Consider the following 18,881-nt stretch of genomic DNA (forward strand, 5'->3'; position numbering starts at 1 on the left):
GGTCAGTGCGTGGCAGCCTGATTACCGATTGGTCGTGCCTAGACCGCAGGCGCTAAGCCTGAATGAGCATCGTGGAGGTCGCTAGGAACATGCCTTCTATAGTCAAGCGGTGAAAACTGATAGCATCGGAAGGAAAACTTTGAAGGTGTTTTTCTCGAAACTCTGATTGCCTCAGCCACTTGACCTGCGCTGATTAAATCATTGATATCTCCGCAACCGAGTATCTTTATTAGTTGTGCTATATATGAAATTAAAGTAGAAGATTAAGGGAATAATGTCATGCCATTTTCAGAAAATTGTCCGCCCCCGACTTTCGGATCCTTTTGTTGGAGTGGGTCACATATATTATGTGCTATATCATGGTTATTGTAGTAGCTGTTGAGGGTCACAGTGATATGTTGATATATATGCCACAGTTCACAGCTATTGTAGTTGCTGTTAAGAATGACTAGTGTCATATTCTGCTCAATAATTTCTGGTATGTTTTAAATGGTACAGGGTAACAATAATTGTGAATGTATTATCTTTCTCTACCCTGTCTCCTTTTATCTTTTGACTAAGCAGGGCCTTCTTGGGTTTTTGTTTGTGTATTTTATGTCAAATACATCTTTATTATCTTTCTTTCTGCATCTTGTGTAAATGAAGTTACTTATTCAAGCATCCCACATAGAAGTTGCAGTATCTTGAGCCACGAAATACCTAGACTAAAACATTACCTTAATGATTTCATTAAAAACGATAATTTAACCATTCTGTGGTATGTTATTGCTTGTCATTTTTTATTCAAAAACACTTTCACAAATATCACCAAATGTTCTGTTCATGTTTATCTAGTGATTTGACAGGTGTGTGACTATTGATATTTCACATTGACATAAACACACATCAACAATCTCAAGAAACTTCGCCAACACTATGCTCCCATCAGTAGAGTGTAATTTGTCATTTATTTTTTAAATGTCCTTGTTCCTTTCAAAACAAATGACAAACTAGACTAATTTGACTTAATAGAGAGATGGTTGTATTCAAATCAAATTTCAATCCTGTAAAGGTGCATGTCAATGAAATTGAGGTGGAAATATTTTTCTCTGGTCATATTCATCTGAGTGTCAGTTTTCCTCAAGTTCACAGGCAGACCACCTCTTGTTTATTTATACACTATAACCTTCTTGTACTGACTCTATGTCAGTATGAACTACAGTTATAAAAAGGGGGGATGAAGTAATAATGACTTCAAAATTTCACAGAAACCAGTCTAGTATGACTAGACATCCCTGTGCCTTCATAGAAAATAGCATGATTGTACTCATAAATAAACTAGCTGGCTCTTTTTTCATGATCTGACGGAAGATCTTTATACAGATAATCAACTAAGACAGCAGATAAGCAGTCGAGACCACAGTCACTATATCTGGTACTTACAATTTAGGAATTTCATGGCAAGAAATTTAAAAGGGGAAAACGTCATAATCCTTTGTACAGTGATCTATAAATACATCATACAATAATTATAGATATACACATAGTTCCACACTACTATGGAAAAGAATCTTGTCTATCCTATGATGCTATAGTAAAATAATTGCCTGAAAATTGTCTCACAATATTGGAAATAACCACAACACTGAAATTCTGTATAAGCATGCTGCTCCTTCTCATAGTGATACAAAAAGTAACGAGTTCTGAGGCTATGCACTTCAAAGCGATTGAACTTTTTACAATGTCCGGTTTTCAATTTAAAACTTCTTTCATTTAAATACAAATGAGATAAGACACAATGATTTTTTTCTCAGCATTTAGTACACGCAATAACACACTGTTGTTGAAAATATATATCCTGTATCTAGAGTAAAACGACTTAGCACCAGTTTGTGTTAATTTTCTACATACGATACATCTTTTGCAGCACCTTCATATTCAAATGCAAACCAGGATTTTCTTTCAACAATAAGCTGAAATGCTATGCTTCACACATTGGGCAAGAATAAGCTGTTGGTGAATGTAAACAACTTTCTGTGATGCTTCTTGCTTTCATAGGAAGAAGTTTACACACATAATTAGAAAGCAAACACGGCACATTGAACGGTAATATTTAACTCCATGGCATCACCCAACACTGATAGTCGAGTGAAGTCTGGTCATCATTAAGCAATACAAAAATGCACAAAAAACCTAAAACATCAATGTTGCAACAATATATTAAAAAATGCTCGAAGACAAACTGAACTTAAATGAGGCTTTGAATTTCTTAAAATACAGAGCACACACTTGTACAGCCAATTGTGTTACCATACAACAATCTTGTGAAATTTGATCCCTGACAAAAGTAGTGCTATGTGACTTTCAGAGGCAGACATTCAAAGTAAAACAGCTTCTATTCGGAAAACTTTTATCATTTTAATCCCAATAATTAAACTAGCAACAGACTAGCTAAAAAATGCCACAACTAGAAAACGACAAGCTGACATTGGTGGTACAAAATTACAATAGTCCCCCATTAACCAATATTGTCTCTTATCTTCTCAGAAACAATATGGATGCCCATAGAGTGTTTGGTAGGTAGTTGAAGAAGAATGCATGCTAAATAAATGCCAAACTGCCATGAACTAGTTTCTCCTGTCCAAAGTCTCCAAGTTGAAACCTGATTTAACCTGATTTATGACAAAACTTGAGGCAGCTTGGTAATTCTACATACATGAATTGTGACAGAATGAAGCAGAAAGATCTGACTTTTAGAAACTCTTAGATGACAACCTGGATCACTTGTCATATTGTATTCTGGTCAATGAAAGGCTCCCTCTGTGGACCAATGATGCTGATGTCATGCAATTTGTAGAGCCATCTGTACATGATGCTGCATGTGACCATCTACACTGCCAGATGGCTTCCATGCCCCTTTTCTTGCCATCACTCAGAGATTCATGTCTAAATGTAAGTATCATTGCTATGGATCCTACTTCAGTTTACAAGTTTATCATAGCCTTGCCATCGTTCCCTTCCATTGAAATGTATTTGCAGGCATTCCAGCTTCACCCATTCTTGAATCAGAGAACCAGTTTTCCATGTGTCTGGATGTTGACAGCAATCCTCCAATTCTTGTCTCCATGTTCAATCCTTTCCAGTCAGTGCCCAATGCTTTCCTTTGACATGATCACAATATGATATCCTATGAGGCTAAAAAGACACCTAATACAGCCTCTACCCCCTAGCCCACCCCTAATGAAGCCCTCACTGCACCCCTAGTTAATCTTGAGACAGACACTGCAGCGTCCTACTACTGACTGTAGCTGGCCTGCTTTGATGGTGCGCTTCTGTGGGATGGCGAACTGATCCTCCTCATTGATGACTGTCAGCCAGAAGCTGAACTTGTTGGCAAAGAAGAAGCAGTTGCCACGCCCATTGCACTCAATGAAAGGCGTGGCCCGGAAGCTCTCCAGACAGGAGCCCACAGACTCCAGGGGTTGACCACCACCATCAGCGCCTGCTGATGTGTACTGGAGATGGGAAAATAGGATTCACAAAGCAAAGAAATCTGTGAGTCTTGGTTTATAAAAAATATTTCATACTATGTATTTAAAGGACCATACCACCCTTTTCACTTTCCAGGCATATTATTCATCATATAGGCATTTGTCAAAAACATGTGGACATAATAGATGTGATGGGATGGGTTTTAAAATAAAGGGTGACTAAATCACCAGATCAGTGGACAAAAGCAAAGATACAATACAAACGTTCTGCCTATCATCTCTCTCCTCTATCAGACAAAGTACTGCTTTCTACAAATACTTTGTGTAACAAAACAATTGGAATAATCTTTTTAATAAATCTGTACATCAGTTATAACGCTGTTGCCCTGGAAGAACTTTTTGCATATGTATCTTCACGAAACAATGACCAGTTGTTTTGTTTTCTCTTCTTCAACAGAACAAAGTCAGAAGTAATCTTGCAACAACGACAACAAAAAAGGAGAAACATATCACACAAATGATGTCACAGTTATGTGAATAAAGAAGTTTAGAAACAACAACATAGAGCACTGTGTTAGTTGCCAAACAAGTATTAAAACACTTGCATCCTTTTAGTTTGGAAGATATTGAACGATTTGCCTTGAGTCTTCATGGATGGTACAGTGCTGCCCATGTTTCACTGTATGTAAAGTCCAAGATCAAATAACGTTCCTTTCAACATCAGTATACTGTCATATCAGTGACTGGCTCAACATCATTTGAGAAGTATGTACATAATGCATGCATGCTTTATATATACTTTTAAAAGCATTACATGTGGCCAAATCGTATTTTTATTTCAATAAACTCTGCTGACGAAATGGATTTGTAGATATCAAAGTATAAAGTGTGAACTTTATTGAGTTTTAAAAGTTGTATTATGAAACTCATCAGCACATTATACATATTGCATCAATGTCCAGCATAAGTCAAAGGGAAGTGGATACAAGTCATGGACAATATTCATGGTTTGTTTACAGCAACACGCAACAGAAACATAACACATGTTTAAGAATGTTAATGAGTAATGGATAAGTGGGACACAAAATTAAAATCTTATCAGTCAAAAAGATATTTGACTCTTGTGAGACTAATGCATACAAACTTTGTCTAGATCTGAGGACATCCAAATTTACTGTACTTTTATTTCTCATTGACATACTTGTGGTTCTAACTAAAGAATTAAACTTTTTGCAAAAATGTCTTTTAAATCTGAGATGTGAAGAAATATTAGATACTATCAATATCAAGTAAAAAATTGTCAAAGACAACTGCATGAGAAAAAATCCTACCATGGCAAAGCTGTATCCAGTCCAGAGGCTCCTCCAGCCGCTTGGGCAGGCTGGGATGTCTAGGGACTGACTATGCACCGCGATGGCTCGGGTCGGTGCTTCACAGACCAGACAGCGACTGATGTACGGCTCGATCTCTCGATTCATTAAGGGCATCATGGGAATAGGCTCATTGGTGGTCAGCCAGTAAGACTTGTCGTTGCGGCTGGCGTAGTTGCACACATTGTTGAAGTTGCAGAAGAGGAAAGGCATTGTGCTGAAGCGGCGGAGACATGAGCCTGGGTCGCCTGGGGGCAGCAAAGAGTAAAATGAGATCAAATATTTCGCAAAATAAATGAGCAAAGCTGTGATTTGTTTTAACTAAAGCACTGTGTACTGAATGTAGCTCACCATTATCATCTTCATCGTCATCAGCAGCACCCATGTCATGTCAAAACATCTGTTAACAACTGCTGTTATGCTTATTGATATATTTTACTTGTTGAGCTGATATTATCTAGTACGATGAAAGGCAGTGCTCAAATAACCAAAAATCAACTGGTCTAATACTATTATCTTCTCTGCTCACATAAGATCTACACAAAACTAAATTAAAGCAAAATGATATCTCTCAATACTTCTAGGCTTTTCACTCAGCTATCCTCTTCTCAAAACCCAGTAGTTTTTTAAGGAATACTACCAAACTGCTTGCCAGAGATCTCTCTCCTGGTAGCTCTAATCTATCGTGACACCAGTCATATCTACATGTATACACTGACTCTGACTCTAACATGTGATCAGGACTTAACATACTGTCTGAGCATTTGCCCTTGAGGCTCTACACTAAAATTGTGGTCTGGAGGAAACTTTATATTGAAAAACAAAATAAAAATGTTCTCTGGGAAAATTAGCTCAACAAGAAAGCCTGCGATACAAGAGGGAAAAGAAATAGATTCATAAGTGAAATATAAAAGTTGTTGCAATTAATGAAAGCACAGAAATGAGAGAGAAAAAAACAACAACAGTTAGTGTCGTAGTGCACCAAGCTTAATGAGATGAACAGTGTTGCTAAGGTCATTGTGTCTTTTTATTTGCATCAGGATTTGTTCTACATGGCTGCTATTACCTGTTGAGGATGGACTGATTTGCTATAACATGCATTTCCCATAGACACCTACCAGAGTATACTTGGGATTATAGTCTTCAACGGGTTAAGGAGGCAATGAAAGCTTGTAAGCAAGCAGTCACAAGACCAGTGGCGCTAAGTCATCTCTGAACGACTGGGAATTTATACCACTTATCAATTGTTAACTCTTTATGTGCCACGTTAACACGTCTGACTCAGTCGACGGCGTGCCAACTCGCATATTCTGCTCCAACGCACAAACCCGCCCGAACCGATCGATAAATCGCCAAATGCCGTAATACAATGAAAGCGTTTCTCAAGCTCTCGTTCCTCTCGCATATAATTGTATTTTATGTGGTGGTTGATTTTCAGGCGGTGTTCCTTTCTGAATTTGTGCATAAATTCTAAGTGTCTGTCACTGTTTTGTGTACAAAGGTCATGCTTCCACGGTAATGTAGCTACTGGTCATTTGTAAGAAAAACAATCATAGACGTGTCATACAATTTACATTAAAGCAAAGCTTGGCATTTTCTCTACAACGTTATACTCACTATTTGTCTCAGCTTAACAGAAATCTATAGGAGTAACATAGCATTGGAAAACAGAATGTTTTCTCAAAGCATGACTACATGTGTTTCTCAGAATAATGTGGCACACAGGAGGTTTCCGCCATGGCACATAAAGAATTAAAAGTGCACAAGCGCATACACTTACCAAGGTCCTGGTGGTGCGCCCTTTCGTTGCCCTGAGCGAACAGCATACTGTATCCACGCCACAGCTCAAAGGTACCTGTTGGACAGCTTGGCAGCTGACGGGACTGGCTGTGTCGCACGATGAAGTGACCTCGGTTAGGAATCAGGCCATTGTCTCCCGGCAGTCCCTTGAGTCCTGGTACTCCAGGTATTCCTGAGTTAACAGACATAACCAATAAAATGCCGTAAGAAATACATACAGCAATTGATTAAGGAACGAGATATACATACGTAGCTTGCTACAGGGAACATCTGACAAACAAAAGTCTTTTGCGATGATTGTTAAAGAACTTAAAGATAGCAATGCTGCACACTGGCACTGGTACGATGGTCCCTGACCAAGTGAAAATCACTGTCGGACCAGCAACTGTTTCAGGAATGGACCAGTAAAACATAGAAAAACTGGGTACCTACTGGTAAGACAAACAGGTCGGACCAGTAAAAAGAATGGGTTAGTGTGCAGCTCAGAAAATAGTGACTATTTTATGGTATTCAGAAATGCATCTTGCCATAATTTTTTTAAAATTTTATTGGGTTATAAATCAGATAATGTGAGTAAATGGATTTTTTAAAAGTCATATCAATATTTTAATGTATTGAAAATCAACATTAAACTAATCCACCACTTCTTGTTCAACTCCTTAATTTTCTTTGTTTGCTCCTCGTTTATCTCCATATATCTTTATTATCTGAACTGACACTTTTTCACATTTTGAAGAGAAAACTATGATAATAATAATGACACAACAGAACAAACAAGCCATCATAACAGATACTGCACTGTTCTTTGTAAGATTTCCTATTGTGCAAAGGCTTATGGTTTGACCCATACTGGTACTTTACACAAATTACTTTGAATGTAAACTGTAATCCATTGTCAACATATATTATGTGAGTGTATTATGCATACCACTATGTTCTTTCCTAGACATTTTTCCTTTTCTAATGTGCCGGCCCTACCACCCAGATGGACAAAAAAAAAGTTGGTTCACTGTTAGTCTTCAATTTTCTCATTCAATGCTTCTTACTTTTTCTTGGGTACATGAACACACACACAGCACACTTGCTTTATAATACAGGACGTAATATGCAGATACAAACCTTTTTGAAATATCAAATATGAGCTGTAAATTCATAGTGATAACTAGCTAAACATGGGCATGATCAAGTTAACAAAAAATAAAACAAATTCAAACACAAACTCTTGCAAACCTACAATCACAAGTTAATGAAGACATCTCAATACCACTAAACGCATCAATTGAAATGGTTGATTTGAAAACAAGGTGATTAAACAGATATGATTCTACAGTGTGCATCCATACGGTCTTTACAATGGTCACAAATGGCCAGCCTGTAATCATCATATCCATACATACATGTAGGTTTTGACTAGGTGCAACAAATACAGTGTAGTTGGCTCATAGATATTTTCTTGTATAGTCACCACCATTTATTCATGACTATTATGGCGATATTTCACAGACATATCATTGTTAGCACTTTTACATGGGACATACTTTTCATCAGATGGTGAAAATTCCTGATATGCCAACAATACTGGCAAGATGCTGTGAGAGATTATCTGTAAACAGATTGGGAAAATGAGGAGTGAACCGGTATGTTATGTACCGGTACTGAAAATAAGTAGATAGAAAACACAATAATTTCCAAACATTGGGCAATGTGTTTCATATCTCACCTGGACCTCCATCAACACCCGGGTTACCAATGTCTCCCCGTCCACCAGGATTGCCTAGTGGGCCATCAGGTCCTGGGGCACCAAAGTCACCGAATCGTCCTGGATTACCTGGGGGACCTTGGGGAGGCAAATCAAAGCAAAGATTAATTTTTGTTCACAATATCCACTCTCATTATTACTTTGCATAATCTTCAACAACTCGACCCTGCAGTGTTGTGAGATAATGTGCACCATCCCTGACCTCTGGGGATTATTTGAAGTGGACTGAGTCAAGCTCTTTACACAGAAGGGCTTTCAAATCTAACACTTGTAATAGACAAGTCTATATGGCTATATAAGTCTGACAGGGCATTTGGCTTCATTTCATTTGTTGATATTGACACTGCAAAGGCCATAATATGACATTTTATGTGCATGCGAACAAAAGATTCTCTATCATTCTAGTGAATTGATTCTATGTATGGCAAAAGTGAAAAATATAGGGTTTTTTCACGCTTGCATATATTAATCTCACAAAGGACACTGAGTCATTACAAACTGGGCAATGTATTTGGCAAATTTGTGGACTACACATTGAAAAGATTGCAAATGCAAGAGAAAAACCAGACTAATCTTCTCCTGAGAAAACAGAAAGCAATCACACCAAAGAACATACAGAGGTAGACTTGGTGAAACAGTATTTACTCTGTCCTTACCCTGTTGACCCCTTTCTCCATCTGGGCCCGGTGGTCCTGGAGGCCCACTAAATCCCGCAAAGCCTTTAACTCCTGGTTCACCCTTGACTCCTTTCTGGGCAATGGATGGGTCTCCCTTCTGACCCTTCAGACCATTGAAACCGGATTGACCTACAAAGTGGAAAAGTGGGTTTGAGCGATACAGGGTACAAAACTTACCAATCAATCATGGAAATGATATACAAACCTAGGGTACAGGAGCATTTTATAGCCAATACAGACAAAAGCATGGTAGTATAAAACAGGAAAAGTTACAGGCAACAGATTGTTGTACAACATAAGAAACTATAGTCAGCCCTCTCAGATGACTTGGGCTAATATCTGGCATACAGTATTACCATTTATCCCTGGTATGATTGACACAATATATGAATACATCAGATACTGTTTGAAGCAGCTTTCATACAGCAAATGCGAGTTCAAAGAGACATTCTCTAAATTTGCGCCCTGAAAACAAATAAATCATGGATATACCAGTACACTGCATGTTAAATAATCCTATTAACATCCCCATAGAATTATCACTCAATGTAATGAATATCCACCATATTACTGGTTCTATAGAGGAAAAATGAAAAAAAAAACCAGAAGCAAAATGAGGTGACAAATTCTCACTTTCAGGCCAACAATTACAACCGGATATTTCTTTCCTTTTTTCTAAGGCAATTTTGTGTATTCAATTCAATGATATGAGATTATGGTGTAATAACTTGATATTTGACTATATGATGAAAATGACTGTAGAAACGCGAGATAAGTTTTACACTTAATAGATGCCAACTTACCTGTATTGGTCAGCTGTCTATAATGTAACTTTTCATGTACATGTATGTACTGTATTTACCAGTGTATAAACCACAATCTTTTTTTCTTCATTTTGCTGTAAGGAATATCTCAAAATAAGGGGTTTAGTGAACAGAAGGTAACAGCCAAAGATGACCACACAGAAAAGCTTGTATCAGGAGGACATCCTCCTATCAAGAGGTTTTGGTGGAAGAAGTATCGTAATGGTAGTATTCTACCTGGAACATGTTTGGTGGTACATCAAATGACATCTTCATATCATACAGGTTCAGAATGGCAAGTTATTTCAAATTCAAGCAGAGTTTATGAGCACTGCATGGAACACTTACTCTCCCCCCCCCCCACTTTTTTGCACCATGTATACAAAGGAATACATAAGGTGTCACCACTTTGGGCCCCCCTTTTTTTTTTAAACCCCGGAAGTGCGAAAGTGGCACTAGAAAGAAATAGATAGACACCTTGAAGTGTGAGCACGGTAAGGCTGGTTTTTGCGCGGGAGACCTTTTCTTTTTTTTTTTTTTGCTTAGTTGAAGAAACCCGGAAGTTGTGCTGAAGGTCTTTTTTTTTTTGCTTGTTAGCTCATGAAACCCGGAAGTGCCCCTCCCCCCACTTTTGAAAACGTGGCGCTGGCGGTGATACTGTTGTTTAATTTGCTTCTGCCAATATTATTGTTTCACTTCCAATATATTTTGTCTTTGAGCAAGCTTCTTATTTCTCATGTCAATAGCTATTTCGGCATTTTCGTTACTCTATTCGTCGCTTGTTTATTAATTTATATCTTTGATAGTCTTCAACAGTCTAGTTAATAACTTTTCCACTTGTTTCTCATATTAAAGTTGTCATTTAATTTGCTTCTGCCAATATTAAGATTTACCTTCCAGTACATTTTCTCCTTTACTAAGCCCCCCTATTTTCATGCCACTAACCCTTTCGGATTTTTCGTTACTCTATATGCGTCTCTTGTTTATTAATTCATATCTTTAATGGTTTTCCACAGTCTATCCTCATAGTTAATAACTTTTCCCTTTGTTTCTCAAAAGTTTGTGTTTGTGTTTAATTTGCTTTTACCAATATTATTGTTTCCCCTCCAATAAATTTCGTCTATATCTTTACTTCAGAATCTTGTGATATTCTAAAGTCGAGGAGATTTTTCTGTCGTGATAACTAACACTCACTTATACCTATTATTGAACTAACCGCAAATAAACTAAAAACAATTAAGACATTCGCATGTAATTATGATGTGTGTTGTTTTTTTTCTTGTTTGTTTAAGTGGCCAGATCTACATGGTTCAGTTTATACATGGCTGTATGAAGTCAATATACTGTCAAATATTGAAATAAACAAATCTGGAAATTGGCAGAGAAAGTTACCGCCTGGTCCAGGAGCTCCTTTCAGACCAGGGATCCCACTGTCTCCCCTCATGCCTGGTGTTCCTAGCCCTCCAGGGATTCCTGGGTCTCCCCGGAATCCCTTGAAGCCTGAAAGGACATATCATTAAGCACATATCATTAGGACATGTAAAAGGACTGTATCATATTCTTGTTTTCCTAAAAAAAACACCAAAAAAACAAAACAAAAACACACACACAAAAAAAAGAGAAAGAAGCTAGATACAAATTGGGCAATACTCTATGTGCATGTAAAGGGTGGTATCACGTTATGCTAATGGTATGTGTGAAAAGAACAACAACATTTTGCAGGTACCTATATGCAAATCTCATGAACAACTCACAATATTCAATATGCATAAAAAGGGAAATGCCACTCTCAGACAATGCTGTAAATACTAAAAAGACAAATATCAAACGAACATAACAGGGAAAGCTAAATGGAAATTGGGTTAAAGATGAATAGATTGTTGAATATTATTCTTCTACACATTTTCACAACATAGTGACAATGATCAGAATTACACACTCAAAAAGAACATAATAAAGATTATCCTAATCATATTTAGCAACACCAGGATTATCCTGATAAATCGATACATTAATAAATATAATAAGTGAACCACGATGAGAAACAGGTACTATCTACCATGATACTATCACATTCCAAGAATGCTGATGACAATACAAGACATGAAGCATTCTTTTTTTTTTTCTTTCTTTTTTTAATACAGTTTTGAAATTACTTCAGAGTCGAGTGGACAAAGTGCTGGAAAATCTATCAAAGTTGTTAACATACAGCATTATTCAGAATAATCATCAGTCTCACCTTTAAATCCTGGTGGGCCTGGGTCCCCTTGCCTTCCCTGTGGTGGAGCGAAGGGATCAAAGCCAGGCTCGCCCTTGGGTCCTGTGAAACCACGTTCACCCCTCATGCCCTTGAACCCTGGACGACCTGGTATCCCCAGTCTGCCTGGTGGGCCTAAAGGTCACATACCGGGAATAGAAGATACAGAAACTGACTATATGTGCAACCATATATCTCAAATTATGCTGAAAATTGTACATAGATGTACTCTACTTCTGCAGTTACATATTTTTCAACAGAAGCAATATATCTCATGTGCCTGCATTTTTTAATTTAAATTTGTAATGAGAACTTCACAAAGATTTTAAGTGATATGATTTTTCCTTTTAAAAACAAGTCTTAATTTTAAATTATATAAAGACAGGTTGGGGTTATAGACAATGTCTTTAGTATGTTTTTTCCCGGGGAGGATTGTTTTTAGTGGCCGTTAACAGCAGGCGGCTACTATAGACAGGTGGCCGCTAAGGAACATGTAACGGTACATTGCATTGTCTCATCTGCTAGTGACAGGTATACTCATTCTTCAGGCATATTAAACAACTTCCTAAACCTTTCACTAATATCTCTGTTTGTATGCTCTTCATAGAACGGATCCTCTTCTATCTTCTAGTGACACACTACTGTGTTTCTTTGGCATCAGTAATGCATGGCCAACCTGGGTCTCCTGGTATTCCAACACGTCCTGGTTCCCCTGGCTCTCCGATGCTTCCAAAAGTGGCTGAAGCTCCTTTATCTCCTGGCAATCCAGGGAATCCCTTGATTCCAGGAAGACCTGCAGGCATAAAAATCATGGGAAGATTACACACCTCTCTCATAGAATGATTGACTCTGATTGGTTCACTGTAACAGCAGACACAGCTTTCACGACTCAGGAAAAAAAAAGAGAAAAAAGTTGAATTAACAACTATGGACAGAGATGGCAAAGAAAATCAACATCTATGAATACAAATCTACTGACCGCTACCAAAGGTCAAAGCAAAATGACATTGATATTGTCTGTTCACATCGTAGCCAACATTATGCATACTTTCCTAACTCCACACACAAATCAGTTTATGTGTGAGCCTAGGAACTGTAGTAACAGGATATGTACCAATGCCATTTCTTTCCTGGTACATTTTTCATTTTAGTATACCAGTAGTTTGCCTCATAAAACAAATATTCACTGTTCTAGTATTTTACGCATAGTGCAAATCACTGAGAAGTGTGCAAAGAGCCTTGGGTCACAGCTTCTGTTTGAATCAATTAAAATGTGTTCACTTTAAGAATGCCAAAATATAGCTAGGATAATAGTTTTTTTTTTTCTTGAATTTATTCCCCTACTTCGTGACAGCTACATGTTTTGTATTCACCTCTCATTACTTTTTTTTATGTTTTCTGCACAATTGATGCCACATTTCATTTGGAGTCAGACTTATGGTTCAGGTGTCAGATTACATAAACTGATCACATGGCCATTCAAATGTGAATTTGCAGGATTTGCTTGTGAAATGCCCTATGGCAAAGCCATACATATACATGTATCTTTATACTTTCCACCGACTATTTAAAATAATCATTTGGATTTTCACTCATAAACAAAATAAAACATTTGGATAGGAAAATATAGAAATAAAGAGAGGCAAGTCAGATTGAAATCAGATTGTGGCCAAGTATGACATTTCCCCTGCCAACTTGTCAGACAATGTAGTGTTTGTAATCCAAGAAAATGGCTACTTTTTTTTTTCATTTGTATTTATTTTAACAACATTGAATGTGTTTGACATAATTGAGTACTAAGTAACACCTGCACAAAACTTAAATAGAGCTAAGATGCAAAACTTCCAACCAGGTTATACTCAAGCCTAATCTGGTTGGGCCCGGGGAAAAATGGGCAAAACTACACAAACAACTGATATAGAAATGACTGAAAAAGCTTTGAGATGACCTACAGGTATTGAGATATTCAGAGCCTCTCTTTCTTTGCTTATTGTCATAGTACAGCTCTTATGTGGCATAACAAACACAGCATTTTCCATACAGAGTATATCAATGGTTGAACAAGATGAATTTATATACATGACGAGATTAAAATCAGATGGAGTGGAAAGTAGGTAGAGTCAAAATAAATAAACATACACACAAAAAGATAAATCATGGAAAACCAGAGAAGGACCCAAACTGCTTCCTCATTGCACTGGTTACCTAACCAGGAAAATGACCCGCTCCTTTTCTTGTTGCTCTACCTGATCATCTGAAGGTTTCAATCTCATCAGAACTTGGTTCCTCAACTACTATTTTATATTACTCCACTGAGTGAACACATCTAGAAGCAATATTCAGCTTCTCTCATTTTGCAGTCTGCTTTACTTATATTCTGTGATATGAATCACTAATGACATTCAAATGAATTGTTTTAATACAAATTAACAATTACTTAAACTTTACGAGCAAAAACCAAAAGGACTAAATTTTTGTGATGTAGTACATCAATTTGTAAGAGTTCATGGCTAACCTAGGGGCTCATGCATATTATCAACACAAATTAATATTCATATTTCATATTACCACAGTATTTTTTTTCACATGTGATTTTCAAGAGACTCACCTTCTTGTCCTTTCTCCCCATCACTCCCTGCCTCCCCCGGCTCACCACGATTGCCTGGCCTTCCAGGATACCCTTTAAGCCCTGGATTCCCACTGATTCCTGAAAATCCTTGCCTTCCAGGTAAGCCTGGGAGAATAAGAAACAAACACAAATACAATTTTAAGAGAGATTATCCGAAAAATATTCTATATCAGATTATTCAACTTGCATATGTGACCCTGCACCTCAAAACAAACAAAAAGTCGCCAGACATGAATTTTTAGTTAAGACCATATTCTGAGAGAGCAGACTTTAAGCTTTAAAATGATGTATAACTCAAATCAAATGGACTCTCCTAACCTATCTAAATATTGGAAAGAAAGCACAAACTCAGGAAAAGTGTGAACTGAGAAAAGAGGCTCTGAAGTACAGTGTCTATTCAAGCGCTTAATCTTTACCAAACCGTGCTGGCTGTGCGATGAGTGGGACAAAAAATATGAAGTAAACCACCAGAGTAACAACAATGAAGGGATTATTAGATTAAATTGAAATTAAGCATGACTCATCAACACATACTGTCAATAATTAATGCCAACTTTCAAAACAGTAGCATCATCCTTTCAAAAGTTATTAGAGTTGAAAGTGAAGAGTGTGGACAAGGTTTTTCAGAAATGAAAAAGGGATTCTAAAGACACACCTAATCACACTATTCTACCAAAAATGTTCGAGACAAACTGATAAAAAACACACTTTCCTGTCCGTTTTATGATACCAAATTTTAGCATAATGTAAAAGAAGACCCACTCTTTCAGAAAATATGAAAAAGTCAAGTTCGGCTAGGTTGGCCCATTTCACTTATTTTCAGTCCTCACGCAAAATCAGTGTGTGCGACTTTATGTTCGTTTTGAGGTGCACGGTCACGGTCATATATGCATTTGTCAGGCATTTTCAATAGCAGGTAAGGTGCAGCCTCAAATTTGGCCAGGCAGACACTGGTGAAAACTCCTTTTTTTTTTTTTTTATTAACTGGGACAAGTGCTTACCAGTAATTCAAGAGAGATCCTGTTCATACCAATGATGCTACATCTAGATAATAGCATGCAGAATGACATTCAGATTCATTTCCTGGAAAAAAAAAGTTTCTATCAATTTACAATAGTCGTTCTTAGTTTGCAAAGCTAGCTGAAGTCAAGGAAATATTAATGATCGCTACCTACCAGCAAATCCAACTGGACCGGGGGTTCCTTTGATTCCACTGACTCCTGGGAAACCTCTTGCACCGCCTGAACCTGATGTATCACGCCAGAAACAAACAAACATGGACTGTATGTAGTTCTTGACCAATAGTATGCAATAAGAACATTGAGGTTAATATGACATCTTTCAACTATTTTATTTATTTATTTATTTAATTTTGTTACTATTATACATATATATATATATATATATATATATTTTTTTTTTTTTTTTTTTGGGGGGGGGGGGCAAGTCTGGGGATAGCAATTCACAGTAAGGCTATCACTGTTACTCTGTTGTGGAGGGAAACCGTTGCTCCACAATTCACCCTTGCAAAAAGACATCCTTCTCTGACCAAAAAAAAAAAAATACACATATTTGTCCACAACTATTTATGCATAATATCTGCAACACAGTAACTCTTTGTAGATGACAGTGTTTCTGGATACAAAAATACGGATCACAATGAAATCAGTTTATATAACCTTTACTGCATTAGCCAATTAAACTTAGCAAGACAAAAAGAAAAGAAACCACAAAAAAAAACAAATTGCTAAGTTTCCGCTCATGGTAATACGTATCACCATTAAGTTGTAAAGTAAGCTCCTGATTTTCCTAATCACAGCATTATTCAAGACAAGCATTGTCGAGAATAATAGTATGCCTCTATTCACTGCGTAGGGTTTTCTTCAAAGTGGGATATTATGTACATCAGGTCCTCCTCACACATTAATTGCTATACAAACAAAAGAATATGACACGGCAATGCCAACATGCAAATTCACAGGTCTGTGATTCTTTCTTAAACCTCTTATAATATTGCAAAATGCATTCACATAAAAGAAAAAAATCATGAAAAATCATTTTAGACGGTTGAAGTGGTACTTATCATCAGTAGGGTGGCAAACTCACCTTTGTCTCCTTTAGGTCCTGGCTGCCCAGCTGGTCCTGGGTCTCCAACCCTACCAGGGAATCCCTGCTCTCCCAGAAAGCCTTTTCCACCAAACCTACCAAATTCACCTGATACACAGGTAGACATTTGGGCAATCACGAGACAAAAAATAAAAACATATTAAACAGAAGAAAAGGCAAGTAAATGTAAGAGATAGGGAGATATGAAAAGAGAGAGAGAGGAGAGAGATTCCATTTATTTTTACATCAAGCTAGCATAAACTTTGGGACATCTTTTTCTGAACAGTGCACTGAAAAATTCAATCTGTGGGAACAACATTTGTCTTTGTCATGCATCCCCCCCCCACCACCACCACTCAGGTGGTCATCTATACCACTGTGCATTCCTGATTTTTCCCCCTGAGTGAGGGGGATAGGTCATGTACGAGGTAAGGATAGTTTGTACTAGAAATGCGTACCGTCCCTGAAAAAGGACTTTGGTTTGTTTACAGCACTGCAAAGTTCACCCCTCAGAATGCCTCCTAACTCTGCAGACCTGACACAGTACTGGCTTGAAGAAAACTTACTCAACCTCTTTAGAATGTAAGCATTTGACCTTCATAGATAAATGTTCCGAATTTTTGCTCAGACTTCAGTAAGATGATATGAATATGGCTACCGGTTTGAAAGGAAAAGCACTGTTCTCCTTATCACAAAACAAGCCAGGGAACATCATTCACTAAAGGCTCAATTGATATGGCAACAAAATGCTCACATGCCATACAAATGTAAACACTGAACATCAAATAGTGGCATGGAAAGGCATATGATCACATGCAAATCTGTTTCTGATGTCTTAGCATAGTGTTATTGAAGATTTTTTTCTTTCTCTAGTAACAACAAATGCAGCATTTAAGTGTGATGTGTGGAGTGCAGAACAGTCAGGAGTCATTACAGACTGAAGACCAACTTAACCTCATCTTTACCTGTACAATATGCAGAAGCAGTTGCCAATACATTCAGAGCATATCCGGGCAATTACCCCTAGAGAGCAATTATTTACAGTTAGGTTTAGGAGTTAGGATTACGATTAGGGCCAGGGGAAGGGCGCACTGTAATTGCCCAGGGGGTAATTGCCCTAGACCCCATTCAGGGCTCATAAATATTTCAATACAATGCATGTGTGGTTCATACTGACCATGACTTGTCAGGCAAGTAGTCATATGAAATAACAGTTCGGCTGTCAAAACATGAAGCTAAAGTCTCATACTACATTGTACAGACTATTAAACATCAGCGGACATTTGACCATCCTTAAAACAAACAATGTTGATAGTCTTGTGTCTTTGGCAGTGGGGAGGTCAGATAATCTCATCCAATTACAAGAATTATTTTCTTGATTAAGGACAATACACCATCATTCTCTGGACTACCCCTGTAAATTACACTAAAAACAAATCAATTTCATATCACAAAATGCTGGGAGGAGGGAAGGGGATACTAACCTCTCTCTCCTTTGGCACCCGGCTCTCCCTTTATTCCCTTTTCTCCTGTGACATTGTTCGGGTTCAGTCTGGGAGGATCACCCTTTTCTCCTGGCGGGCCACGAACTCCATTTCTGCCGGGATACCCATCGAAGCCAGCAAACCCCTTGCTTCCAGCTATACCAGGCTGACCTGTGAGTGTTGTGTGGATTGAAAACACAGGAGAAGTTAATTACACACACAGCACCATGTATGCCTGTCCATGTGAACTGCTCGTGTACCTACTATCAGCACTTGCTGTATATACAGGTACAACTTGTACAAGCAGATAGACTTCTAATGTGGGGGGGGGGGGGGGGGGGGACATCCAGTAATCTTTTATCAGGTAGATGACACATGATTTTAAAAATTACACCATGACCATGATTTCAAGTGTTCCAAACATGACACCCCATTTCAGAAAACAGCTATACAGACCTTTTAGACTAAATATGTTAAAAATAAAGATATGTAAACAAGGCCAACTACATGTAGATTTATTGTTGAT

General features: G+C 37.7%; 1 protein-coding gene across 1 annotated transcript in view; it reads right to left on the bottom strand.

Annotated features, from left to right (window-relative positions):
* Positions 1-871: 871 nt before the first annotated feature.
* LOC139711884 (uncharacterized) overlaps positions 872-18,881 on the bottom strand; it is a 103,091-nt gene continuing 85,081 nt past the window's right edge. Inside the window, exons 30-41 of the mRNA XM_071623733.1 lie at positions 18,356-18,526; positions 16,872-16,979; positions 15,941-16,012; positions 14,745-14,870; positions 12,813-12,929; positions 12,119-12,271; positions 11,272-11,379; positions 9,056-9,205; positions 8,361-8,477; positions 6,621-6,812; positions 4,802-5,088; positions 872-3,494 (exon numbers count right to left, since the gene is read on the bottom strand). Of these exons, the coding sequence (XP_071479834.1) occupies positions 3,240-3,494; positions 4,802-5,088; positions 6,621-6,812; positions 8,361-8,477; positions 9,056-9,205; positions 11,272-11,379; positions 12,119-12,271; positions 12,813-12,929; positions 14,745-14,870; positions 15,941-16,012; positions 16,872-16,979; positions 18,356-18,526 (1,856 nt within the window). The 3' untranslated portion in view covers positions 872-3,239. The remainder of the gene's footprint in view (positions 3,495-4,801; positions 5,089-6,620; positions 6,813-8,360; positions 8,478-9,055; positions 9,206-11,271; positions 11,380-12,118; positions 12,272-12,812; positions 12,930-14,744; positions 14,871-15,940; positions 16,013-16,871; positions 16,980-18,355; positions 18,527-18,881) is intronic.

This window comes from Diadema antillarum, unplaced genomic scaffold (assembly GCF_040938485.1).
Source record: "Diadema antillarum isolate AM-2024a unplaced genomic scaffold, OU_Dant_1.0 seq00001725_RagTag, whole genome shotgun sequence".
NCBI lineage: Eukaryota > Metazoa > Echinodermata > Echinoidea > Diadematoida > Diadematidae > Diadema > Diadema antillarum.